Source organism: Diaporthe batatas (genome assembly GCF_019321695.1).
Source record: "Diaporthe batatas strain CRI 302-4 chromosome Unknown Contig00027, whole genome shotgun sequence".
Classification (NCBI taxonomy): Eukaryota; Fungi; Ascomycota; class Sordariomycetes; order Diaporthales; family Diaporthaceae; genus Diaporthe; species Diaporthe batatas.
The window spans coordinates 156,465-182,904 of record NW_025408574.1 but is presented as its reverse complement, the minus strand read 5'-3'; the positions used below and the strand labels follow the sequence as shown (position 1 = coordinate 182,904).

The following is a 26,440-nucleotide window of genomic DNA, read 5'->3' as shown; positions in this document are numbered from 1 at the left end:
TCATTTCATCAGGCAGTCAGTCAGTCAGTCAGTCAGTCAGTCGGGCAGTCAAGCAAGCTTATCCGCCACTCAGCGTCTCCAACTCACCTCACCGGGTGGAGGAAGCTCCCAGACTGCCAGAGCAGCTTCTCTGTCAAGTCTTTCGTCCTAACATCAGACCCATTCGAGCTGGTCCGCCGTTGCGCAGCTGCGATGTTACTGTCCAGCCACCCCTGGGAAGTGAGTAGCTTTTGCCAATATCACATCAGCAAGCGTATTATCACCTGCGGTCAGGGTCGTATCACAGTTGAAGTGGACGGTGGATGTTTCTGTTTCTTGATTGATGTTTCTTTGTTTTCTGCGTCTGCATCTAGCTCGTTCCGACTGGAACTCAAGCTTCAAGCTGGACGTCTCTCTTGAATAGTCCTCACATCTACTCGTCACACTCGTGTCACACCTCACCCGGCCCACTCCCTCCGTTTCTCTCTGGCCCTCCTGCTCCCCCCCATAATTTCCCCCTGGCACCATCCGAGGTGCTCCAGACACTGTCTCGTCTGAAGGTGTATGAACGCCTCGCTAAAAAAAAGAAGTTGAAAAGAAATTTGGTATCAAGATGTTTTTGTATAACCCACCGCCTTCCCAGCCCGGCGAACCTGCCTCCCAGAGACCCATATGTACTCTCCTTTGTTTGTTCCCCTCCCTCTCCTGTTGGTGAATCGAACGCCCATGGGGCCGTCTCTAAAAATCCAGCCCATTGAAACATTATAATAAGGAAGGTTGTGTGCATCGATCATGACACGTGCGGTAGTGCCCGGATCATGCAGCAGTGAAAGGGGCCTGGCTGGCTCATTTTACCAGAGCGCCCCATCCAGCGCCGCCAGCCCCGGCCCGGAAGGGCCTTCTCTGCTCTGCGTCTTTCGTGTCTGATATGCAGGCAGGCTGGTGCTGGATCCGGCGTTGAGGATATAATCGGGGATGGGCGGCGTGACGTTTCTTTCCGGCGCCTCGCCCGCATCTCCCGAGTCCTCTGACTTGCTCCCATCACTCGCCATGCTGAAGCTCTTGTTCGCCTCACCAAAGGTGTCGAACGAGCCCGTCCTCGTCAGCGGGCTCGAGGCCACGGGCAGGCTGTCGCTTCGCATGCGGCTCAGACTACGTATAGACTGGCGGTCGGAAATCAGGAAGCCGGCTTGAGGTGCGGCTATCACGACGGTCCCCGGACTCGCCAGAGGCGGCGGGGTCGGTGAGTCGGAACGGAACAGCGGGTGAATGTGCGACTCGCTGGCCGATGCCTGTTGAGTAAAGGCACGCTGTGGTGGCTGCGGTGCCTGAGTGCGCGTGGATGCCGGGCTAAAGCTGCGGCTACGTCTCCTGAGGCGGGGTGGCTCGAGGTCCAATGGGGTTCCGGGGCTCGGGCTCCGGCTGGTTGTTGGACTCGCGGGGATCGTTTCCAGGAATCGACCTGGGGTAGCAGGTGACGACGATTCGAGCACGGTCTGGCGATTCTGTGGGTCAACAGAAGACGTATCCCACGAGTCGAAGCTTTCACCAACGCCATCTACCCCCGAGCGGCTGGATCTGATGGATTCGAGAGACGGAGCACGGCGCTGACTGCGCTGACTCCTCTGGCTGCGCATGCTTCGGCTGCCGGACAATAACTTTGTCTTTGAGGAGATGGGGCGCACGACGTTGGTCAATGACGAAGCCACAGACGAGATGGTGCCTGTGGCAGAGAACCCGCCGCTTGACGACGGAGGGCTCTTGGAGTCGATGGACACGTTCCGGGTGGCGGGCTCAGCCGGGCTCGTGCTCGAGTATGGCACAGTCTTGACCCGGCTTGAAGGAGAGCGGCGGCCGATTTCCAACATGCTGGGTGAGGTTTGAGGACCCTCCTCTGACGTGCGACCAGCGATGAAGCGGACGACCAGAAAGAGAAGCTGCGCCATGAAGGACAGTGCCAGCAGTGCAGACACCCCACCAACAAACCCCAGAGTGCTGTCGCCGAGTGATGCGCTGCTGGACAAGCAGATGAGTGTTGCGACGGTAAGCGCAGCCGCGACGACACAAACAACAATACTGGAGCCAAACAACAGGCCGTTGACTGTCCTTGAGTTATCTTTCCTGCTGGAGATGAAGAGGACCCACGAAAGTAGGACCAGCACCGCCGACTCCAGTAGAGATGATACTATCGCGGTGATTCGGGTTGGCGACGTGGGATTCGAGCGAGGCAGTGCGAGGATGATGTGAAGGACCAGTAATGCCAGCGAGGTTGTCACGGCGACAGCCCCAAGGGCGGCTGAGGCTAATGGGCGAGACATGCTCATAATGTTGATCTTGGACCCGGATTCATACGTCACGAGTGACTGGTGTGGTGCGTGCCAGGGTCTGAGACACAAACACGCGACGGGCCGAGTGGCGAGCAGGCGAGAACGAGCGTGGTTGATCCGTAGATCCTGCGGCGAAACAGGTAATAAACGAGCGGACGAAGGTCGATCGGCCTCACAGAGGTCAGAACCGAGCAAAAACCTGGCGGAGCCTCAAGAACAAGAGCCCAGCTTGTTCTTATTATTGTCCAGTCAGCGAGTGCTGCGCGCTGAGTTCCAGAACAGAACCAAGATCGTCCCCCTGACGATCGCCCCCCTCGGCGCCGGTGGGTTAGGGCGCACCGTGGGTGCCGAAGCAAAAGGTCGGAAATGAATTTTCTGGTGGGGACTGCGAGCCGGGGTGCCAGAGGGCACAAGCGAGGTGCAAAGGCCGCCCTGGGGGTTCTAGAAACCGACCGGGCAGCTCAGTGGACCTGTTATTGTGGGTACTGGAGACTGGCGATGACGGCACCGGGGCGATGAGACTGGAGGATGTTGGCAGGTGTTGGCAATATCTTTCGGAGGTTTGATCAGTGTGGTGAGATGACGCGGATATGTGCAGCCCAGCCGAGTTCATCACCGATCACCGTGGTCTTGGGTCAAGTGGTTGAAGTCGGAACCAATAACAGAAAGAAAGAAAAAAAGCTGCTCCAGACCGTGGATAGGTAGGTTCCACCTGTTGAAAAACGTGCCCGCAGGAGGGTGGAGAGAAGCAGCCACCAAGGAGTGAGCGAGGCTTGAAGTCAAACTCAAAAAGAGGAGAACACTGTGCAGTGGGTAACACAGGCCAGAGACGAAAGATATGATATGTGTGAGACACGTAGCAAACAAGGGTCTTGTCGCCTCGGGGTTGGGTTTGTGCTTGCTTGGCTTGGTCTCATCAACGGGCCGCGTGGGAGTCGGCGTCTCTGAGTTCGCACAAACAGACCAGAGGTTCGGTACGGGAGGGGGTCGACAGTAGAACAGCACAGCTTTGCAAGGAATTCCAAGGAGGAGAGGAGCCAAAACAGAGTTGTGAGGAGATGACGAGGGGTGCGATGGGGGCTTGTATATGGGTCCTCGCGGGAGCTGGGCTCTGAATGCCGGGGATTGGCCCCAGTGCAACGGCAGCACCGGGGAACGACGCGTTCTGTCGCGTGTGGATCAGGGATCCAGCTGAAAATGTCCGTTCTCTTTTGTTGTGCGGCAACGACAAGGGTATCCGGTGGGGAAGCCGAGCCCACCAGGGCTAGGCAGCTTGTGCGGGCCTGGGCTGCCTGGGCTCCGCGTGGTGGTCTCTGCCAAGCATGTGGGAATTCTCCGTATTGGCCCGCCTGCTGCCCGCGCTCATCAGAGTCAGACAGACACTTGCTTCTCCTTGACCTGGACTGCCCGACCAATCTCGCCTTGCTGCGTCCCCAGATATTGCCGGCGCGTCGACAATTTATAGATCACGGCTGGTGCCCGGCGACTGATGTGTTGCGGTCCTGACGAGGTCGGCGGTGCCGCTTCCGGCGATATTGGATCTCCAGATTTCTGGTGTTTGTCTCAAAAGTCCTGTGATGGGGGCCGTCCAGACGACGTCGTTGGTCGTACAATGGGTCCTTCTGGCCTTGAGGGGGGGGCGCCACTGTGTACAGTGTAGTATAGGACAAGAATAGCGATCGAGGATGGACGTCGTCGACCAGGTCCTTGTATATGAGGGGGCCCCTCCAGCGGTTGTCGCTGAGCTTGCTTGTCTACTACATAGTCCCAGACACATGGTGACCCTTGATTTGGGAAGAGGCACCCTGACGAGCCATCGCGTGCGACCCTCGCATGTGGTGCGATATTAGGGGGGCCACAGTTTGGTCCCGCGCACTGCATGCCATTGAGATGCCATTGAGCGAGGGCAAGCAAGTAGATTTGAGGAGGCTTCACTGCTTCAGGCAGGCGACCAGACCGCTTGTCCCCACCCTGCCCAGTGCTGCGAGGTGGACTGACTTTGTGCTGACCGCGCGGTATGTGACCTTGGGGGAGAGTTTAGCTTTGCGGCAGCCTTTTTCCCTCTGCAGTCCGCATATTGTGGTTCACCCCGGTGGCTGGGTGACCCATGCAACAGTAGCGTTAAAACCTGGTGTTATTGACGATGCCGTTCTTTCCAGGCTGCCCAGGTCGGTCGCCAAACAGGAGGAGAAGCTGCCCGCCCTGCCGCCCCGGATCCCGTGCCGGTACTGTGTAAACAAATGCACTGACAGCTTCCTCACCGGCCCAGCCCAATCAGCGGCGGTGGTGTTGTGTCTAAGCACGCCGGCAAACCGAAAACGACGCGGTCGTAGCGGACTGCTCTTGGGGGCCGGGGGACTATGATAGGCGTGTACTGTAGTACGGGCCTCCGACATGGTGGCAAGTCACAGGCTGGACCCCTTGCTGGGAGACTGGTGGCTCGGTTGTCTGGCATCGTGATCGATCTCGGCGCATGGCACGCAGCCTGCCAACCAGCCAGGCATATGCAGGTACAGCCGCCCTCTCTCTGTGCGTGCCCTCACCTCACCCTGCCGGCTCGCCTCGCCTCAATCAGTCAGTCAGTCAGTCATGTTGGGCCAGGGTTGCTGTGAGCGGGAAAAGTCTTCCGAACTCAATCCATGCCCAGGGTTGTAGTGTATTGCGACCCCGGCTGGCCTCGTTTCAACGTTTCTCGACTAGGAGCGTCGACAAGGTGCGGATCTGTCCCCGGGGGCCCAAGCTGTGCCAGGCTGGAGGGCACTGACAAGAGCCACTGGACAACAGGGCCTCGGGCAGCCTCTGTTATTCAGTGCGCCGGGCGCAATCGGCAGCGCAATCGACCCCGTCTGCGTGGGCTTGGGCTTGGGCTGCCTGGGCTGCCTGGGCTGCCCGGGCTGCTCGCAAGCCTCGTCAGGGCCCCGTGAGATTTGTCTGTGGAGGCCCGAGATTTCTCAGAGAACACCACAACACTCGTCCGGCCGGGGGGCCCCAGCCTGGTCAATTCATGCAGGTTGGACACGCGAGATTTGTTGTCGTGCGGGCGTGCAGGCATTGAGGCATTCAATTTGGTGGTGTTGACCTGTCCGATTACTAAGGAGGAAGGGGGGAGGGGAGGGGGGGAGGGGGGGAGGAGGCCATCGATTTGGATTAGCGCCCCCACCTTGTTGTCATGTCATTTGTCAGATCTCAGGGATCTATGGGAAGGTGCTTCGGTAATCGTCCTCTCTCCCTCCCTGCCTCCCTATCGGGTGGGCCTGGCGAGGGCTGGACGGTCCCTCTTGTTACAGACTCTCACTGCCGTCCGCCGCGCAGAGACAATCACCGCGTCAAAACGTTGTTCTCGGTCCTGCCGTCCTTTATCAATGTCCCTGGCGAAGCCCATATCGGTAGCAATGTCGGTCGCCGGTCGCCGCGGGTCCAACTCTACGCTGCCTGAGCCTCATTAGCTTCGCAGCAAGCCCGGCGTCACCTTTTGGGGCCAGCCCAGGCCAGGCCCAGCCAAAACATGGTCTCTCTAATACTACCTCACCGGTTCGCGGACTTGGAACGCGGTGGGGCCACCTGCTCGTGTCCTCAGAGCTCACAGAGCCGTCACTCCGACGGGCTCTCGCTCGTCATTAGTCACCATCAGGTCGCTCTGTTCTCTCTGCGTGTATGTACGTACATACTATTATGATCTGAACCTTGTCCCTGAGCATGCCATGAGGCCAACAAAGTTTCCCCGTTCTAGGCCCAAACGGCGGGCAGGGGCACCACGATTGACAAGTGTGCCGGTTGAGGGTTATGTCAGTGCTAATATATGTCATTTCCATACCCTGCGAACACTTGTCGACGGTTCTGCCAACCCCTGGTACCGACCCTCATGGCAGACAAGCTCCCAGGCTCCATCAACCGGGACCACAGGCGGACTCTCAGCAGCAGGGACTGGCCCGGAACAACGCTGCACCGCATGGTGTCCCAATTGGCTAGCAGAGTACGGAGTACTACATAGTATGTTCCCGCTTAGGAGGATTGCCATGATCAAGTTGGGCCTGGCGGCGGGCCAGAAGAGCCCTTTGGGGTTCAGGTCCTGGTTCTAAGTTGTGCGAGGCGGAGCTGCTTCTGGACTGGGAGACTGGGGGACTGGGGGACTGGCACGCCTGGCTGGGATCAAGGCCTCTTTGCAGGACGGAATGTCGTCAACAGTGGAGCTCGCCAGCCTGGACAACGGTCTGAACTGACTCTGAACTGGCAGACTGGGCGGGCGGGCGGGCGGGAGGGAAACGACGGCTCCTTCGGGGCCCTGGGGCCCCAGTCTTTCTACGCAGCACGGTGACCGTGTGGTGGACTGTAGTGAGTTGTACAAGTCTCCATACCCACTGTGCCTGCGAACGTGCTGGCCCGCCAACCACCTGGGCACCGTGTGCTCCCACCAGGATACGGAGACTTGTTATTTCTAATAAGCCTGCGTGGGCCCCACTCTTGCTCACGCCCGGCGCTGCCTTGTTCTGCTCGCATGGGAAATGCTTTGCTGGGTGGAAATTTGATGACATGGTGGTGGCAGCTCTGCTCTGTCAGGACTCGGGACGGAGTGTAGAATCAGCCGGCCGGATGGCCCCCATCCATCTCGACGAGTCAGAGGAGCCCTTCCCGTGCTCGTACCTTGCATGACAGGGCGGGGACTTGGAGAGGGCAAGCTGCAAGGTACGATGCGATATGCTGGGCACATGCACGTGAGCCGTGGCACATCAAATCATGCCGACTCCTGTGCTGCATCTCGCTGCGCTGCGCATCTTCCTGCCCAGAGTGTGCAGCCGGTGCCACCGCAGCAGTCTGGCCAAGAGGCCTGCGTACTCCGTACCGTGTACTACGTACGGAGTAGTGGGAGGCCAGGCCAGGACGAGTTGGGGCTGACTCAACAAAGTTGTGGGCTTCCATCATCTCAACTGCCTGCCTTGTGCCAAGACCAAACACCCATTCACGACCGGTTCACTGGGTCCTGGCAGATGCCGCCGTGTACGGAGTATGTACATGTGTGTGCACTCCCGTCGAGATGCGGGAATTAAAGACGGCATTTGTCTCGCAGCAAATAACATATCACACACAGTAGTACCCCAGTCGTGGGTCTACATGCAAGGGATACAACATGTGCGGCAAACTAACATCCAGGTTTTGTCATTTGCTGGCGGGGCTGGCTGCAGACCTACAAACTTTTTTCTTCCTTCGTCCTTTTTTGCTCGCTGCAACTTGTGCGGGAATTTTTGTCGCCGGCTCGACTTCCAAGGCCCATTCTCGTCCCAACTTCGGGCTCTGGAGGAACAATGCTGATGACGCAGGTGCTGCAAATGCAGTGCACTGCATATGCAGAGGCACGCAGAAACTGTCAAATGTCCCACTGACTGTGCTATCCGCCTCCGCAACTTGAAGGTTGGGTGGGAAAAGGCTCAGTCTCGACCGGCACCCGCTCCAATCAGTCAACGAGGAAAACGTGGTTGGCCCACCCACACCATGTGCCAGTCCGGAATTGACGACGCCCTCGAGACTAACCCACTTCCCCAAACCCAATGCCCAAAGTCCAGGCGAGGTCTCCCTTGCCATTTTCCACTCGGAGCACCTTCATTGAGGTCTGCTGGTGTGGTGACTTTTCCGTCTCAGTGGTTCACAAGGAATCCAAATCTTATTTATTCTTTGCAGGTGAACGTTGATCCCTTGGATAATTCGTGGGGTAAAGTCTCGCAAAAATCTTTGATGGGCAGTGTCAGGTGTTAAACCGTGGAGTGTTCTCCAATGGAATCTCATACTGTGTAATATCCTTGTGTGGTCTATAGGGGACCCTCATGTTGGATGTTCGCCAGAGGCGACATCATTGTAGAACAACCTCTGAGATGGCCTGCTACAGGTTCAAAATGTTATATTCCTCTGGAGCATCCTACGGTGACCAGTCCTCTGGCAGTGAAAGGCGCAACCTCTTATGGGACGCCCTCATGTGGAAAAACTCACTGAAGCAAAGCCACCTGCGTCTTGGTCTCTGATGGTAGACCTCTTGTGGCAGAATATTGGTGGACCAGTCCGCTCCGAACAAGCTCTAGCCTGTATTGTGTATATTGAGTACGTTCTTAACACGCAGCCTATTATATGTACAACACCTGACGCCTCAACCCCTTCAAACATATTCACTCCTATCCGTCCACCCAGGCTGCAAAGCACTCCAGTCCTTCGAGAATCCATAATCAGTCTGGTACAGCCCATAGTTGACGAGCTTGACCTCATCAAGGCGGGCCCCGTCGTCCGTCTGTGCCCAGATGCTAACCGCAATGGAGTTTGCACCCTGGTTATTGATGATCCCAGGCGGCACGGGAAACACGGTCTGCGGGCCAATATGGGGCTCGTACTTGCCGTACTGGTAGCCGTTGATCCAGAACATAATCCGGGCGACAGTCCCCGCCGGCGACGAGAACGACAGCCCCAGGGGCGCGTCCAGGTCGTCGTCGATGTCCAGCATGAAGTTGGAGACATAGAAGCGGATGCCCGAGGTGCTCAGCCCGTCGAACGGCGTCGAATCGTCCCAGGCGCCGAGGGATGACGGGTATGACGACGCGGGCGAGAAGCCTGGCAGATGCCAGCCCAGACGCTCCCCGTACAGGCCGCCCTCGTTCATCGGGCCGCGGACGGCGTCAATGTTTGCGCTGCCGCCGGCGTTGCCTTGGATCTTCCAGGTTGTGAATCCCGTGTCTGTCGTCGAAGTGCCCGGCAGCAGCTGGGCGCCGAGGATACCACGGGGGTTCTCGACACCCTTGGCCGTCGAGGTCTGGTCGTGCCCGTGGTAGTCTACGACAACCGTCAAGACATTGGTCCCGTTGCTCTTCTGGAGCGCAGACTGTGGCAGGTCCAGGACCTGCGTCGTGGTCGTGAGCGAGGCATTGCCAGGGTCACCGCCGATAAGGACGCCGTTCAGCCAGGCATTCCAGCCAAAGGCTAGGCCACCGCTTGCGCTGATATTAACAGATGTGAAGTTGGACCCTGAGAAGTAGCCACGGTAAAGCTTCGCGCCAGTGTAGTACCCATAGTCAGAAGAGAAGAGCACGGGAAGAGTGTACGGCTTCACTGGGGACAGGGTCGAGGTCTTGTTACAGACGACCCAGGCGGAATCGTCGAAGTCGGGTTGCACTTCCGGAAGAGAGTCTGCCGATGTCCACGAGTCCAGCGAAGGCAGCGAGACTGCGCGTTCTTCCGTACCTGGAATGTCCGCGGTGTAGGTGCCGTAAGCCGTCTCGCTCGCGCTGAGCTCCTCGCCGTTCCAGACAATGGTTGTGATGGGTGTCTCACCAACAAACACCTCGATTGGACCAGCTTTGTCATTGTCGCCAGAGATGTGAAGGGCGCCATCGCTCAATGATGCACTTCTGACGAGGTATGGCCCCAAAACAAAGATCTTGTTCTCAGGGGATCGGTAGAACTCGGCCACAGTTGATGGTGCCCAGAATGTCCACGCTGTTGGCTGGTCAAGGAGGTAAACCAGCACGCCGTTCGAGAACTTGACAAACGTTGGCCCTGACCCTTGGACGTATGTAAATGCCTGGCCAGCGGATGTGTTCGAGGAGCTGAGGGACGAGCTTCCGTGCACGTCGTATTGGAGACCAGGCTCGCCCTTGAAGGCAAATTGGCCGGTCTGCCCTTCCTTCAGGTAGAGCACTATGGCAGATGCGTCGTCAAAGGTCGCCCAGGTTGCAACATCAGCCGAGGAGTAGAGCAGGGTGTGGTCGCCGAATGCATAGTCGGTGACAAGGATTCGGCTCTGCCTGCCAAGTAACGAGACGTCTGGTACTGTGACTGCTCCTGAGCTCGTATCTAATGTAACGGAGAACGTCACATTCGCAGTAGACTTCGTGCTGCTCTGCTGGGTAACGGTGAAAGTTACACCGGAGTCTGGGTTTTTTAAGACCCAGGTAAAAATGTCGGTTGATGAGACCTTCTCCAAATCAGCTGGCTGTTTACGGTTCAGGGACAGGATGGCGCCTACCTTGTACCCGGTTCCATTCCCCGCCATTTCTGTTTCGAGAAGATCCGGAGACGAGCTCGAAAAGAGGTTGACCAGCTTCGTCTGGAATAGCTTGTCCCATTGCTGACGAGTCTCACGGATCGGGGCGCTGTCCACCCGTCGTTAGTTTGCGGCGCGCCCATGTATGAAGAGGGTGGATGTATAAGCTGACTGACCTGTAATCGTAGCTGGTATACACAACGGGTGCGGCCGAATGACCCCAGTTGGTGCCGCCGTAGGTCATGTAGAAGTTTTGCAGAGTGACTCTTTGGCCAATGTTGTTTTTGTAGCTATGTGCAGCCGTTAGCGATTCGGGATCTTCTGGGCGTCCATATAGACGGGTTTCGACGCACTAGACATCTGGGAAGGCCGGGTTATGCTCAGACTCGCACGTGTCGTAGAAAGAGCCGCTTCCCCAAGCACTGAACCATCCTCCTTGGAATTCCGGCATGTACTCGGGCTGAGTGAAGCTGTAATTCTGGAACCCTGGCATATAGTCAGCTTCATGTCTGTGCTGACCGACCAGGACACGGGGACCCTTCTGCTTCCACTTACATTGGTAGTATGTCCGTACAACATTGAAGCCGCTGGTAGGGTTCGTGCAAGATTGACCGCCTGGATACGAATCCAAGCCGTAGACATTGACAGACCCTCCGACATCCTGATAATCTGTGCTCCACGACTGGCCCCTCATGCCCTTCTCGTTGTGTGTGAAAGGCACAACAATGCCGGCGTCGCGGTAAGCCGTCTTGAGCTGCTCCATGTACTTGACCAGGGTGTGGTCCGCCGAGTGGACAGACTCGGTGAGCTCGTTCTCAACCTGGTTGAGGATCACAGGGCCCCCGTTGGTTATCTGGTTGGCTGCGATTATCGACCCAATCTTCTGCACCCAAGGAATCCAGGCCTGGTGGTAGGTCTCGTCGCTGGTCCTTAGGTTGCCCAGACTGCCGTCAGAGCCCCACAGGGCGAGGCCGCCTCCGTTGTGCTCTGCGTTGCAATAAGGCTTGGGGCTTGTTAGTCTAGGTCATGAGTGCAGGTTGAATAATGGCTTTGAACTTACACCGGCGCGCGCGACAACCCATAGCCCTGCTTCCTTGGCGTAGTCAAATAGCCGCTGGACATCCTTTCCCGGGCTCTCAAAGTCGAAGACACCCTTAGAGGCAGAGTGGTAGGACCAGAAAAAGTAGATGCTGACGGTGTTGAAGCCGTTTGCCTTCAATTTATGGAATATGTCCAGCCACATCTCGGGGACGGGCAGCCGCTGGTAATGGAACTCGGCCGAATTGATGAAGACGCGGGTTCCATTGACCGACAGGCTGTACTTGTCCCAAGACACGAGGTCGGTAAGGCCATTGTCAGTAGAGACCACGCTGGATACCCAACCCAAGAGGGTGGTGAAGAGGAGAAGCGGCCGCATCTTGCACGACACTCGGCGATCAGGGCGAATGCTGGCGTGTCAACTGGTACCGGTAGGACCGGTAGGACCGGATGGTCGCCATTTTGAGAAACGGCGAGGCATCATGTATTATAGCCGCATCACACAACATTTTGAAATGGGGCGTAATTCGCAATCCCCATGGGGGCGCGTCTGATGATCAGCATGGCGGGCTCCTCAGTTACATCGCCTCTCGGACGAGTTACCGAGGGCGTTGTATTCCCAGCAATCAAGAGCCAGGGCGACTCGCATTTTTGTGGCCCTGGCATGTCTCTCGCGAGCCTAGCAGCCTCTTTGGGGTTGGTTCAGATCAGGGGCTCCTGGGAGAAATGGAGAAAGGGCGAACTGGGCGAGTAAGCGAACCAAATCGCACTCATGTCGAGCGAGTCTCGATGCATTGTTACGCCGAATGAGCCCATGGCCGAGTGCTGATGGGGGTCGGTCGCCGCTGGGCCGAGCCGTCGAGCCCAGGGCTTGGCAGGCATCCCGAGGCTTCGCGCAGTTGCTTCTCTAACAGCCTGACAGCCTGTGCATCTAGTTCGATTGCACTGGGCAGCCGTGAAATCACACAAACCACCAGGGCGATACGGCACTTTGACCTCTTGGCAGGTCCTGCGCGGCGACCTGTCATAGCATTGGGATATTCTACGAAAGGGTGATCTATCATTGGATACCTAGGTACTTAAGTACCTAGGTATCGACTTGAGCATGTAGGTAGGTACCTAGGTAGACAGCTACCTAGGTATGTGATAACATCTGAACCTACTACTTCGGGACGAACACTTGGGGACGCCCTTCTTATTGGCAATAGCTATCGCAGGGGCCTTGCGACGTGTCGTCGGAGAGCCTCCCTCATGCGATATGGCCTCTACATACAGCCAGTCAGTGCAACACGGTGGACCAGAGACTACTCCCAAAAGCGGAGCAAGACCAGTTGTGAGTAAACTCTGCAGCGACGTGTGTTTGTTCTATCATGCATATGACACCACGTGCGTGTGGTCGAAATTTCCGATATAGTCTCTGTTCTGTCCACGTCAATCCTACCTGCACTTAGTATTGGCCCCCACGCGGAGGGCACGAGCCGTTCTTGAGCCCCCATTCGCTGCCTGCAACCACACCATCACAGCTCTAGCCTGGCGGCGGGTCGGCTGGCGAATCGCCTCACTCGGTCGGCCTGCGACCACGGAATGAATATAAGCTGCGTTTTTAGTCTCCGGGCCTATCACGACACTTCCTGGGCTGGACACACAACAGTTGTCTTGTGCACTCGAGTCAACACTGCCTGAGTATATACTCCGTCTTGGCTTGAGGGTTGAGATACTAAGCGCTGCCAAACACTATTCAACATCTCGCCGCCCCACGCGTTTGCGGGAGCCAGGATCGAATTCCCCAAACCAACGTACTTGTTTGCCCAGACAATCACTATTCCGCCCAAGGGTTGATGTGAGAGCGCATAGGAGTCGGTCATGCCGGTCCGTTCTGTTCCGTGAGGTTCTGTCATTCTTGTGTGCGCGTGTCTTGAGAAGACCCGACCCGTCTTCCCCTCCTCCGTGGTCTTATCGAAACAACAGCCTTGTGCGGCCTCAGTCCTGCTCCTGTCAAGACCGAGCACCAGAATAAGAAGAAAAAGTCGATGCCGTCTGTGGTTCCCATCCCATTCCTGGATATGTTCTGTGTGTTGCACAGGTACAAGGATCGCACAAAGTCGCCGCCCGCCGAATCCCTTGCGCCGAAACAAAATCGCCCATCCGGTCAACACCACCTAGGCCCCCAAGTCCAATTGTGCAAACGCCGCTGGTGCCCGTGATGATCCCACGCCCTTGTCCTGAAATGACAACTTGCAAATGCGACATGGATTGCCTACCCTCCAATTCGATCTCTCTTGCTGCTGCAGTAGTGACTCCGAAGAATGCCAAAGATTCGCTGCACTCGACCGCAGCATATCGTGTATATTACCACCGAGGTCAGTCCGAGCCCGGCAGATGCAATGCTTGGTATGCAAGGAACGGCGCATCCTTTCCGGAATCGAACGAAGCCCGGAGTAGCCGAGCAACGCCAAGGGTATCGTCTAAGTCGATTAGGAACCGTGAAAATAGACCAATCTGAGGACTCCAGCCGAAATCCCATGAGTTCCAGCATGGTTGTCTGGGAATGGCAAGCGCCCCATCATGGCGCCACAAGAAAAGAAATTCTCCAGACTTCGATAATCTTTGTCGGTGGAAGAGACACAGCCCTCTCCCGACCTAGTAACCGTAAACTGCCTCGTTTTTTGCACATGTAGCTCGATTCTCGTGGTGTATCGCGATTTTCGCCGCAAGCGATACTCCCACATTGAACGGCGAGGGCTCGCGACAAGCTGAACAGCCTGCCAACTGCTTCCTGGACACCCGCCCCCAACAACTATGCTGAATTCGTCACTGGCGGTGGATCGCGAACCGCTGGCCGTACAAGGGATGGGGGTGAGCCCCTATGCGGCTCCCTTGCCGGTTCGGGTGTGACGAGATTTCCTATGGAAGGCGACTTCTCCGATTTCGCTTGTTCCGTGTAGTGTTTTGGAAGGCTGCGTGCCACCTCCCCAGCAACTCCTGTGTTACCTCCACCTGTGGGTCTTGAGTCTGGGGGTCGAGTGGCAGTGTGGTATGCTGTCCTCGTGCTTGCATGGCTCACAACCGGGGTGGTAGCTGCGGCTGGCGAGATCGCTGGCTTCGGGCTGATAGGAACAGGAGTGCTGGTCGGATAATTTGCGGAATTTGCCCGGGCCTGCGCTTCTTTCTCCGCCTTGGACGGCCTGCCTCGCTTCCGCACCGTGGGATTTGATTGGAACACACCATAACCATTAGAGGGCGACTTGGATTGGAAGACACCATATCCTTCCGCGGTCGTCTGTTTGGGATCCGAAGACGGTCGTGGTTGAATGGCTCGTGAAGTTGCGACGGGTTGGTGAAGCTGGGCGGGCTGCGGCTGCGGCTGCGGCTGCGGCTGAAGCTGAGGCTGAGGCTGAGCCAGAGGCAACGGCTGAGGAAGGGGAGGCGGTCGCGGTTGATATTGTATGGGCGTCATTGAAGCCACTCGTTTGGGGACGTGTTCGCTGAAGTCGCTCACAGACTTCCTCTTCAAGTTGGGGAGGCTGGGAAGTTGCAGTTCCCTGTCCAGCAGCTGCGATGCCGCGCGCATGCACTGGTGCATGTTCCGACCTGCGGTAGAGACTGTTAGGAGCGACAGGATCGTAAGCAGAAGAGACTCGAGATGCTCACCTCCAGGCAGCTGCATTGCGAACCAGTCAGCCTGCAAATTGTACGCCTCTGGGAACAGCATGATTAGCATTGTTGCGCGCCGCGGACGTGACTGTATCGCGGTGTCAGGAACAGCGCACTCACTAATGAACTCGACGAGCTGGTCAGTCTCCACCTGACTGGCCTTGATGTATTCAGCGAGCACGAAGCGCTGCGAAACAGTGTTAGAATCTGGCCGCGTCACAGAGGGCCAGGACGCGCGAATGTATTACCTTCTCGTCTTCGGTAAAGGCATCCATCATGCAAAAAACCTATGTGCGATCACAGCGAGCGGGTGACATTTCAGGTGAAAGGAGGGGCGTTTTGGGAATGCCGGCCGTGTGAGAAGGGCGTGGATATCACAGGCCAAGTGCAAGGCAGCTCTCAGAGGAGAAGAAAGATGTTGGCCGGACGGGCGGTGGAGCAGAAGGGAAAAGGGAAAGCGGAACGACATGTAATTGTCGTAATGCCCCCCCAGAACGAGACCGCCGAATAAGAACGAGCGATTGGCGAGGGGCTTGAGAAACGAAGTCGACTAGAGAGAATGCGCCCCCTTGAGCAGTGGGACAGGTAGGCGCGAGCAGGCGAGCAGGCGAGCAAGCGCGCGTCTGATCAGAATGCCGGCGGAGGAGTGGTGGGAGAACCTAGAAAAGCCACTGCAGTGGACCTGGCTTGCCTGGGCAAATGCAGAAGCATGAGCCGAGATTTGGTTACACAGAGCCTCTGACCCCTGCTTGTAGCTACCTGTGCCTGGCTGGGGCCTGGGCGGCGAGTGGGAAAAAAAGCTTTCCTAGAACTTGCTGGCGCTGTGGTCCGTGGCCCGTCCGCGTCACGGGAGGGAGGATGGCGCCGTTCAGTGTTGGGCTCACTCTGGTACTCTGGGTGGCCCTGGGACTCGTCCTGGCCTGGATTTGTGCCGTGGTATGCCGTGCCGTGTCCCGTGGTCGGCGGGTCTGTGGTCTGTGGTCTGTGGTCTGTGGTCTGTGGTCTGTGGTCTGTCTCTCTCTGTTCGAGATATACTGAGGCAGCCCTCGGATCTGCAGAGCTCGGTGGACTGTTGCAAGGAAGAGAAATAGACGAGGCTGACTTGGATGGCCCAGGTACCTGGTACGTATATGACAGAGGAGGCAGCAGCAGAGCAGCAAGGCGCGGGCAAATCACCCTGCAGCGCAGGGGAAATACGACCTGCGCCCTGCCCGAGACCTCAGTACCGTGCCCAGCAGGGAGAGGCGGCGAGACAGACAAGAGGAGCCCAGTCAGGATGGGCTTTGTCTACTCGGAGCTACTATCGAAAGCAGGCCAGTCGGGTCGCGTCGCCCGCCCACTGAGTGACTCAGTGCCCACGATCTGGCTGGCCAGGCTGGCAGGGAGGCCGCTCAGGAGCTGTGCTGTGATTGATGGGTTGGCCGTGAGTCGTGAGGGCGGGCAGAGTCGAGAGGGACGGCCTCGGGTGGCGTAAAATGAGAAGTGGGCTGGTGTGGGTGTGCGATGATTGTTCGGTGCAAGGATCGCGAAAGTGATTGTCCTCGGGCTCGACGGTGTGAATGTCGAATGTTGCACAGATGGTCCAGCATGAGATGAGCCGGGATGTTCATAATTCGCGAGAAGGCCCAGGTCCAGTTTGGGCAATTTCCCCAAATCCAGAAGGAAGGAAACGAGACGAGGCGAGGCGAGGCGACAGAGACACACGAGCCAGGACGCTCGGTCCAGCCTGACCTCCTTGCTTTGCGCTTTGCGGACGGAGATAAAAAAGACAGCGGTCCAGGGTGTGTATTCGGATGGTCGAGGCTGAGATGGCCGCCCCAGTCTTTGCGGTCCCTTGTCACTCATTAATGCCCTTGCTCCCCACCCCCCTTGTCGTCATCTCAACCTCGCCCTTTTCGGCTTGCCTCCTCCACAGCACAGCAATGACGGCGGCCGCGATATTCGACTCGGATCGGGCCTGACGAGATCAAAACAAATCGAAATCGGGATCAGACATGCAGCTAAGACCCGGCCCTGCTGCAAGAGATCCAATGCGGTATCCAGGGCCCCAAGTGCCTGGGTGCTAAACAAGTCGTCTCCCTCTGCCTTGGGTGCTTGGCTGCAAGCACGTCGCATCCGTGCTGGCACACATCGCCGACTGCAGGTTGTTGCGTCCAGCAGGCCAATGGGCTCCGTCCCAGCCTACCCGCGGGGGCACCTGATACCCCCTTCACCAGCACTCACCGTCAGTCTGGCCTCGCAGCGCCCCGTGTTAGCTGAAAGTCCATGACACAAAACCACACAACCGCCACACTGCTCACCACTGGCAGGCCACTAACCAGCACCTCCAGCCAGCACCGTGACGGGCCAAGCTGAGCGTCATCATGGACGTTACCCACATGAGGGATGGCAACTCACGTAGACAGGCAGACAGACGGCCGGCTTGCTGGACGCCTTGCAGTGTCCCATGGCCCAATCAGACCGTCGGCCCCAGACCAGGTCGTCTTTGGTAAGCCACGTCTGGTGGGACAGCATTGTTCCTCTTGGCCTACCGCCAACCGTGTCGCAGCATCTCAGTGGTCGTCTCTCGTGGGCGGCGGCGCAGGCGACACACGCCAATGAGAGTGGCCAGGTCGGCCGTCGGCCATCACGACTGCCGCAGCACAAGCCAGCAGTTCATGTGGTAGGACTGAGCCGCATGCATGGTCTGATGGTCTTGTTTGCAAACAAAGAAGTCGACCCTGCAAATGAACTGCTTCTCGCTGGGCCAGCCCATGTGGGAACACGCCGGGTTGATATGTTTTTATCCTCCATGCTCACCGCTCCGTTGTCCCGACCAGCCTGCCAGCCTTCTCCACTCTACAATCCGACCGGTCGACCGGTCTGCATAATGCGCTGGCATTGTACCGTCCACGACAGAAGCTTCCGTTTTACCATCTCGTCCGGTGCTCCAGCCAGCCCTGCCAGCCTACCCTCCGTCTCTGCATGTCTGTTGTGTCGGCCATCCTCAGGTGGCCACGTCAGTGTACTTGCTTTTGCCGCTGCCGAGCTTGCAAACACTATCTCTGAGCCCACACTACTCGTGGTAACAAACGCCGGCACACCATATCCCCATTGCTACTCACTGATCACAAGCACCCTTAGACTGCGTCATGGTACAGCATGGTACGGGGCATTCCCAAGTCGCAGTGAACTCGCCGGATCAGGTCAGTTTTATAGTATTTTCATTCAACAGCACCACCCTCTCAGAGGGCCCCCTCCCTGCACGAGCACCTCCTGCAAGAGTCACCCCTCATCTACTGGTGTCTAACAATCTGCCTGCAAGGCGATCTGGCTCGTAGAGGGGTACTGGGTCTGCTCAAGAACTTGAACAAATGACATGCCCCCTTCAGGTGCTGCTATCAGATGGCTGCAGGAAAAATAATTGATTGCCCTTCAAAGAGAAGATGCCTGTTGAATGCCAGGTGCCTGGCAGAGACGTGCACTTTGCGGGTGCAGATGCTCCTAGGCTGCAGCAGAACCACCATGTGTTGGCTCCCGATATGATGTAGAGGTGATGCTGGATTTGTTCCAATGTTTGTCCTCTGGAATTCGCCTTTGTCACTCTACTCTTCTGGGCAGTCAATGCTCCGCATCTGGCACAAGCGACTGCTCAAGACCCATCCAGTCCGGGTGGACATGCTGAGACTGCTGGCTGAATTGTGGCATTTCCTACAGTCATCATCTGCAGGCACTGCATTGACTGTCTAGTACGAGGACATGATGCTCACGATGCTATCAATCACCCATTGATTGAGTGGAGTGTTGGGTTGGGGATCCGGGATTGGAGGCGACCCAGTCTCCTTCCTGACCCCCTCCTCCCTCCCTCAAAGCCCCTCGGCAACTTTTTTTCCAAGCTGCCTCGTTGGCAGGCTGGCAGGTTGGTAAGTACCTAGGTATCCACGCTAACTGGGGAAGGTCGGGCGGCACATTGCTGCCCGGCAGGCACCGGGTTTGGTGTGGTTGGGGGTCCTGCAGCAAAATGGACAGGTGAAATGCAAGGATCCGTGGATGCTTGAGGAGTGGTGATCTTCTGCACTTGCGCCAGTCACAGGCGCCCTAACCCAAGTCCAAGAATCCAGACCCGCACGCCTGTCACGGCCAACAGACCAAAACCAGAGTTGCGATCAGAATCATCAGCCACGGCATGCAAGACATAGGGCTGAATTGAGAGCACACACACGCATACACACGATCGTAGCAGGCGCAGAGGTTCTGAAGCCAGGACCTGCCATGTCGAGGATACCGGACCACCAAGTCCGATAGCGAACCCTACCGTCTCGTCTCCGGTCTCTGCTTAGCCTCCATCTTTCCCTCTTCCCTTCCCACCTCCGCCTCTGCGCTTCTGCGCTTCTTCGCCTTAGCAATTCGCCCTCGGTTTTCGGTCCTGCACTCTTCCTCTTGCATCGCGCTTACGACTGCACGTCTATGGACCGCACCAGCATTGGCCGACCTGCCCTCACACCCTTGCGCCTGTCCCTTTGCCAACGCAACCTCGGTCCCAAGTCGAACTCACCTCCCGCCGTAGGGACCACAGGGCCCGCCTGAGCACCCAGGATGGACGGGGAGGAGCGCAAGGCGGATGCGTCTCCGGCCATCAAGATGGAGGACGGCTTCCGGGAGACCACATCCGCCCTCAAGGCGCAGCGCAGTGCTTCCACCTCGCCCAACGAGTCCAAACCCTCGAGATCGTCGAGTCTGTCGCCAGGAGCAAAGGCAGACAACGAGAGCACCTCCACGCCCGAGAACGAGCCTGCGCCAAAATTGTCGAGGAAACCGTCGTCCAAGGCCGTCTCGCGCACACCGCCTCTCTTCGACCACCTTCCCGATGTTACAGAGGAGTCCAAGACGACCTTTCAGGTCATTCCCGATTGTCTGTATGGCTCAAAGAACATGGGAGCATCAGAACACGATGCCTTGGATTGTGATTGTGCTGAAGAGTGGCGTAAGTACCCCTAACCTAGCCTGCGCGAATGCCCACGCCTCTGCTTGGGCCGTTTGTTTTGACTTCTGTGAGCAGAAAATGGCAGCAACACCGCCTGCGGGGAAGACTCGGACTGCATCAATCGAGCGACCAAGATGGAATGTGTGGACGGCGACTGCAACTGCGGCTCCGGCTGCCAAAACCAGCGCTTCCAGCGTCAACAGTTCGCAAATGTCTCCGTCATCAAGACTGAAAAGAAGGGCTTCGGCCTCAGGGCGAATGTTGACCTGCAGCCCAACGATTTCGTTTTTGAGTACATCGGCGAGGTCATCAATGAGCCGACTTTCAGACGGCGGATGATGCAGTACGATAACGAAGGTATCAAGCACTTTTATTTCATGTCACTGACGAGGACCGAATTTGTTGATGCTACCAAGAAGGGCAACCTGGGGCGGTTCTGCAATCACTCCTGCAACCCAAACTGCTATGTGGACAAGTGGGTGGTTGGTGAAAAATTGCGCATGGGCATTTTTACAGGCCGTGCAGTCAGGGCCGGCGAGGAGCTCGTCTTCAACTACAACGTGGACCGCTATGGCGCTGACCCGCAGCCCTGCTACTGTGGTGAGCCGAACTGCACAGGGTTCATCGGCGGCAAGACCCAGACGGAGCGTGCCACCAAATTGCCCCTTGCAACCATCGAGGCGCTGGGTATCGACGATGGCGACAGCTGGGACACCGCTGTTGCCAAGAAGCCCCGCAAGAAGAAGCCCACCGAGGACGAGGAAGAGTATGTCAACAGCGTGCAGCTGCGCGGCCTCGATGAGAGCGGTGTCACTAAGGTCATGGCCGCCCTGATGCAATGCAAGGAAAAATGGATTGCAGTAAAATTGCTGCAGCGCATTCAGAACGCCGACGACGACCGGGTGCGCAACAGGGTTGTGCAGATGCACGGTTACCAGATCCTCAAAACCACGCTCAACGCCTTCAAAGACGACCATAACATTGTCCTCCAGATACTCGACATCCTCTACAAGTTCCCACGATTGACCAAGAACAAGATATCCGACTCAAACATTGAGGCGGTGGTCGAGAGTCTCACCCCGTCGGAGCATGAGGAGGTGGCGGCCGAATCCAAGCGCCTCCTAGAAGAGTGGAGCAAATTGGAGACGGCTTACCGGATTCCTCGAAGGAAATTTGACCCCGCCACCCAGCCCGCCAACTCTTTTGAGGAGCGCCGCAAGCACGACCACAAGGAAGAGACACCAGCAAAGCCCGTCATTGCGCCCGGTATTGTTATTCCAAAGGGCCCCAAGAGCAACATCCCTCAGCGAAATGCGGCATACTTTCAACCGCGGCCCAGGCGGGTGTTCCCGACCGGCAACGCCCTGCCGCAGGGCTGGTTCATGGCCAAGGACCCCGAAGGGAAAGTGTACTACTACTCCCAGAGCGGTACCGTAACCTGGCAACGCCCAACCGTGCCGGCACATGCGGCAAAGGTACCCTCCAAGCAGCAGCAGGACCAAAAGGCCGTAATGGACATAATTGAGAACCTGAGCAAGGAGCCGACGCCCAAGCCCTCTGCATCGCTCACCCCACAGCGACAGAGCACACCTGTCCCGGAGGCCAAGAAGGAGAAGTGGCGTTCTCTTCCGATCGAAAAGCAGATGAGGATCTACGAGAATACGGTATGTGCAGCACCCCCAAATGCCCCGGCCGTTCTGTCAGCTGACACGCAGTATAGCTCTTCCCGCACGTCAAACATGTCTTGGACAAGTTCCGCCACAAGCTGCCCAAAGAGGAACTAAAGAGGTTCGCGAAGGACGTCAGTAAGAAATTGGTGTCTTCAGACTACAAGAACAACCGTGTGGCAGACCCCACCTCCATCACTGAGAAACAGGAAAAGAAGATTCGGAAATACGTCAAAGATTTCCTCGATCGTGCAGTAGAGAAGTACCAGGAGCACGAAAAGCGCAAGGCCGAGCGTGCGGCGGGCTCGAGCCATGCCAAGACAAAAGAGTCGAGTGGCGAGGCCATCGCATCGGTCGAGACGCCCGGGACCAACGGACCGGCTGACAACGAACCGGCCGTCTTGAGTGACGCCGATGACGCCGCGCCAGACTCCCCCGAGCGGAAGCGAAAGCGAGACGAAGACGACCTCCTGGACGCCAGCCTCACTCCTGACGAGCCACCATCTGTGAAGCGCCTGAAGGACGAAGAGACGACCGAGGAGCCCAGCCCGCCACCTCCACCCCCGCCCCCGGAGGAGGCAATGGATGTCGACATGACCCCTAATCAGGCAGCAGAAGTCTCATGCGAGCAGGAACAAGCCCAGAGGCTTGCCGACGAAGCTGAGCAGGATAGGGTCCGCCAGGAAGAGGACCTGCAACGTGAGAACGAGGAAGCGCAGAAGTGGTTTGAGCTGGAGCAAAAGAGCCAGCAAGTGGCTGCAACCAACGGAGCCCCGACTGAAGGTGCCAGCATGAACGGGGCATCGCCGGAAATAGCGGGCGGCGATGCATCCCATGAGGAGGCCATGAGACGTGAGAATGAGGGGCTGAAGCAACTGGTTTTGGGGCAGTAATGACGGCTGGCGGGTCTTCCCACGAACAGGGATGGGGGGGGGGATGGAGGATAGCATGCGCGCACAAGAGAGCTGCCTGCTTGCTTCCTCGTGGTTGGTGTCCGAGACGTCGATCCTGACATGCTCAGGAACACCAGTCGAGCGGGGCTGTACGATTGCGATCTCATTTCTTTGCAGCAGCAGCAGCAGCAGCAGCATTAGGCTCGTTTGGTATTCAACACGGAAGAGCTATTCGGATCCGACGCTGTTGTATATACGCCGATCTCATTGTGCAAGAAGGAACACAAGCCTGAGGTGGGCTGTGTTTACAGACATAGGGGTCGGGGAGCTGGCAAGGGCGGCGGCTGTGAACAAGTTTCTGACGGTTGATGGACCAGCCGTTTGTTCTACGGAGTTATAATGGAAGTCATGATACCAGCGCATCTGCATTTGGAGACGGCGTGCCTTGAGGGGATTTCTTGCACTTTTCGGGACAGGCGTTTCGGGGTGGGGGGTAAAGGGAGATTGGTTTGAGGGGGTTGGAAGGTCACGGCCGCGCCCCCCTTCTGGACTTGGACGGGCGGCCAACGGCGTGGAGTGGGCGCCACATCACCGCCTGAGCATTGTGGGCATTGTCGGACCAGGCGGCCGATGGAAGGAGAGACGGGGCCATGGGTGCTGCCAAGGGGCAAGAGGCCAGGCTTCCGGGGAGAGGGGGGTGGCGAGCTCTCAAGCAGCCCGACTCTTGCTGGAAAGGAATCAAGCTGCTGAACGCCGAGGGGGCCAGCTCGAGATCGGGAATAAGAGACCAGGGCGAGTGAGATCCACGGGGTCTGCAAAGGGACTTTTGCATCACGCCCCCACCCCGGGTGGTAACAGCAGACCCCATCCGCGATGGCCCGCTACCGCCTCGGAATCCTCACTCGAGGCTTTGGAATAGCTCAACAAAACAATCAATAACAGATCATATCCTACCGGTTACCTCTCGGCCGGTGAAGTGGGCCTTCGGGGCGATGATCTTGTCTGGAGGCCATAGCCCTCAGAGACAAATGTGCTGTGGCGATGCTTACAAGATGGCAGGTGAACTCGGCTATTCTCTTGTATGCTGTCTGCTGCAGTACACAATCTTGTGCAAATCCACCAAACCCCCCTATACTCTCATGCTAAATAGCCTCCTCCGTTACGAATTTCTTATGGGGAAGACTACCAGGGAGTTCATCCGCAAGAGTTCGACAATAAGACCTCGGCAACCGTGTAAGCCGGGTACCGTCGGCGGCTCGGACAACCTCAATCGCAGGTGAGAAGTCGATCCCCACCGGGAGGGTCCGGGCTCAACTCAGTTCACCTCCACAAGTCCAGCACAGCTGCCCTGTCTGCTCAGGAACCTTCTCATCCTCGCATACTACTTAAGTACCCAATTGGCACACACACCCAGACTCCGGCATGACAGGGTCCTCGAACGAACATGATGCGGCCGCGATCCTGTGGAGGCACCCGAGCCCCTTCGACACGCAGCTGGCCCGGTTCATGCGCCATGTGAGCCGCAAGTACGACCTCCAGCTGGAGACGTACCCGGCACTCTACCAGTGGTCCATCGACAACGTCGCCGAGTTCTGGGGCGAGGTGTGGGAGTTCTGCGGCGTCGTGTCGTCGCGCACTTACGACGCCGTGCTGCCGGGTGCCGGACCAGGGGGCAAGGCCGAGGCCGAGGCGGTGCCCATGTTCCCGAGACCCGACTTCTTCTCGGGCGCCCGTCTCAACTTTGCCGAGAACCTGCTCTTCCCCGCGGGCGTGGAGGTGGACCCCGCGGGCGTGGCCGTCATCACCGCCACGGAGCGGCCCGGTGATGTTGTCGAGACGTCGTGGGCGGAGCTGAGGGAGGCGGTGCGTCGGTGCGCGAGCGCCCTGCGCGCGGCTGGGTTGAAGCAGGGCGAGGTTGTGGCCGGCTACGTGTCGAACCACGTACAGTCGCTGGTCGCGATGCTGGCGTCGGCATCGCTGGGGGCGGTGTGGTCCGGCATCAGCCCGGACAACGGCGTGTCGGCGGTGCTGGACCGGCTGGCGCAGCTCGGGCCCAAGGTGCTCTTTGCCGACGACGGCATGGTCTACAACGGCAAGGAGTGGTCGAGCAGGGCCAAGACGGAGGAGATCGTGGGCGAGCTCAAGAAGAAGGGCCTCGAGCTGGTCGTCGTCATCAGGAACCTCCCCGGCGCCGGCGCCGACCCCGGGCTCGCCGGGCTCGACAGCCTCGGGGCCCAGGTCGCCAGGGCGGACGAGTACGAGAACTTCCTGGGCAGCTCGCCCGACGAGGGGCTCCGCTTCGAGCAGCTGCCGCCGTCGCACCCGCTGTACATACTCTTCTCCTCGGGCACGACGGGCCTGCCAAAGGCCATCATCCACACGGCGGCGGGGACGCTCGTCCAGCATAAGAAGGAGCACCTGCTCCACGGGTCCGTCTCGCGGGCCTCCCGCATGCTCTACTACACCACCACGAGCTGGATGATGTGGCACTGGAGCATCTCGGCCCTCGCCGTCGGCGCCTCCCTCGTCCTCTACTCGGGCTCGCCCTTCCGGCCCCACGGCCACATGTCCCTCCCCAGGCTGCTGTCCGAGCTGCACGTCACGCACTTTGGCACCAGCGCCGCCTACCTGGTGGCCCTCGAGGCCAACGGCGTCCGCCCCGTGCAGCACCCCGAGCTGGACCTCAGCCGCCTCGAGGCCATCTACTCGACTGCCTCGCCGCTGCCGCCCTCGACCTTCAGCTTCGTCTACGAGGCCTTCCCCAAGAACATCAACCTGGGCTCCATCACCGGCGGCACCGACATCATCTCGCTGTTTGGGGCCCTCTGCCCGCTGCTGCCCGTCCGCGTCGGGGAGATCCAGTGCGCCGGCCTGGGCATGGCCGTAAAGGTCGTCGACAGCAACTCGGCCGCTGACGATCCCAGGCCCGTGGACCCGCCTGATGCGCCCGGAGATCTCGTCTGTGTGAAGCCTTTCCCGTGCCAACCGCTGACCTTCTATGGGGAGAATGGCCATGACAAGTATCGCGCTGCCTAGTACGTCGTCATGCTTCCAGCAGTCCTCCACGCTATACATGCATGGGCTGACACTCTACAGTTTTGAGCGCTTCCCGGGGATATGGCATCACGGCGACTTCATCCAGATCACTAAAAATGGCGGTCGTAAGTACAACAATGCATCCATTCATTGCCAGGAGTCTCTCTCTCACACGTCCCTCGAACACAATAGTCAAGATGCTAGGCAGGAGCGACGGCGTCCTTAAACCCGCAGGCGTCCGCTTCGGCTCGGCCGAGATCTACAACATCCTGACGCGCTTCTTCGCCTCCGAGATCGAGGACTCGGTGTGCATTGGCCGCCGCCGACCCAACGTCGACGCGGACGAGACCGTCTGCCTGTTCCTGGTGATGGCCCCCGGCAAAAAGTTCGTCAAGGGCGACACCGACGCCCGCGTCCGTGATGTCATCCGCCGCCAGCTCAGCCCGCGCCACGTCCCCGCTGTCGTCGAGGAGTGCGGACCCGCCGGCGTCCCCAAGACGGGCAACGGCAAGAAGATTGAGGTTGCTGTCAAGCAGATCCTCTCTGGGATGGAGGTCAAGACGAATGCGAGTGTTGCGAATCCCGAGGCCCTGGCTTGGTTCAAGACCTGGTCTGAGCAGCATCCTTGATCTGGTTCTCTCCCATTGGGTGGACTTCTGATTTGCGAGTGCTGGCCGTAAGTGGTTGTCCGGAAAAGGTTGTCTTACAAGTTTCCTCACGGATGTCATCTTAAAAATGGATCTTCCTAGAGGCTGTTCTAAAAAAAGGTACGGTAAAAGAAAACGGAACGGGAGGTATGGCCAAGATCTGTTGGTATTCATGTCTAGATGCTAGATGCCGTAGGGTTTATTCTGCCCAAGCATACA

The 26,440-nt window shown here is 58.0% G+C and overlaps 5 protein-coding genes across 5 annotated transcripts; 2 read left to right on the top strand and 3 right to left on the bottom strand.

Moving 5' to 3' along the window:
• Positions 1-46: 46 nt before the first annotated feature.
• Positions 47-4,504, bottom strand: KVR01_013503 (uncharacterized protein). Its single transcript, XM_044789459.1, has one exon. The coding sequence runs from the start codon at positions 2,301-2,303 to the stop codon at positions 831-833; it is 1,473 nt and encodes a 490-aa protein (XP_044637584.1). The 5' UTR covers positions 2,304-4,504; the 3' UTR covers positions 47-830.
• Positions 4,505-8,371: 3,867 nt separating this feature from the next.
• KVR01_013458 (uncharacterized protein) lies at positions 8,372-12,055 on the bottom strand. The gene is made up of 6 exons (XM_044793386.1): positions 11,384-12,055; positions 10,879-11,326; positions 10,677-10,809; positions 10,500-10,613; positions 10,306-10,432; positions 8,372-10,254 (listed from the first exon to the last, which is right to left on the bottom strand). Exons 1-6 carry the CDS (start codon positions 11,738-11,740, stop codon positions 8,449-8,451), a joined length of 2,985 nt encoding a protein of 994 aa, XP_044637539.1. The 5' UTR covers positions 11,741-12,055; the 3' UTR covers positions 8,372-8,448.
• A 666-nt stretch (positions 12,056-12,721) lies between these two features.
• Positions 12,722-16,004, bottom strand: KVR01_013471 (uncharacterized protein). Its single transcript, XM_044787032.1, has 4 exons — positions 15,264-16,004; positions 15,136-15,202; positions 15,013-15,060; positions 12,722-14,952 (listed from the first exon to the last, which is right to left on the bottom strand). The coding sequence occupies exons 1-4, from the start codon at positions 15,291-15,293 to the stop codon at positions 14,159-14,161; spliced, it is 939 nt and encodes a 312-aa protein (XP_044637552.1). The 5' UTR covers positions 15,294-16,004; the 3' UTR covers positions 12,722-14,158.
• A 3,586-nt stretch (positions 16,005-19,590) lies between these two features.
• KVR01_013441 (uncharacterized protein) lies at positions 19,591-22,538 on the top strand (the record flags this gene model as incomplete). The annotated part of the gene is made up of 3 exons (XM_044783376.1): positions 19,591-19,978; positions 20,054-21,642; positions 21,699-22,538. The coding sequence occupies 3 exons, from the start codon at positions 19,591-19,593 to the stop codon at positions 22,536-22,538; spliced, it is 2,817 nt and encodes a 938-aa protein (XP_044637522.1).
• A 1,422-nt stretch (positions 22,539-23,960) lies between these two features.
• KVR01_013452 (uncharacterized protein) lies at positions 23,961-26,203 on the top strand (the record flags this gene model as incomplete). Its single annotated transcript, XM_044790767.1, has 3 exons — positions 23,961-25,573; positions 25,635-25,699; positions 25,767-26,203. 3 exons carry the CDS (start codon positions 23,961-23,963, stop codon positions 26,201-26,203), a joined length of 2,115 nt encoding a protein of 704 aa, XP_044637533.1.
• Positions 26,204-26,440: the final 237 nt, after the last annotated feature.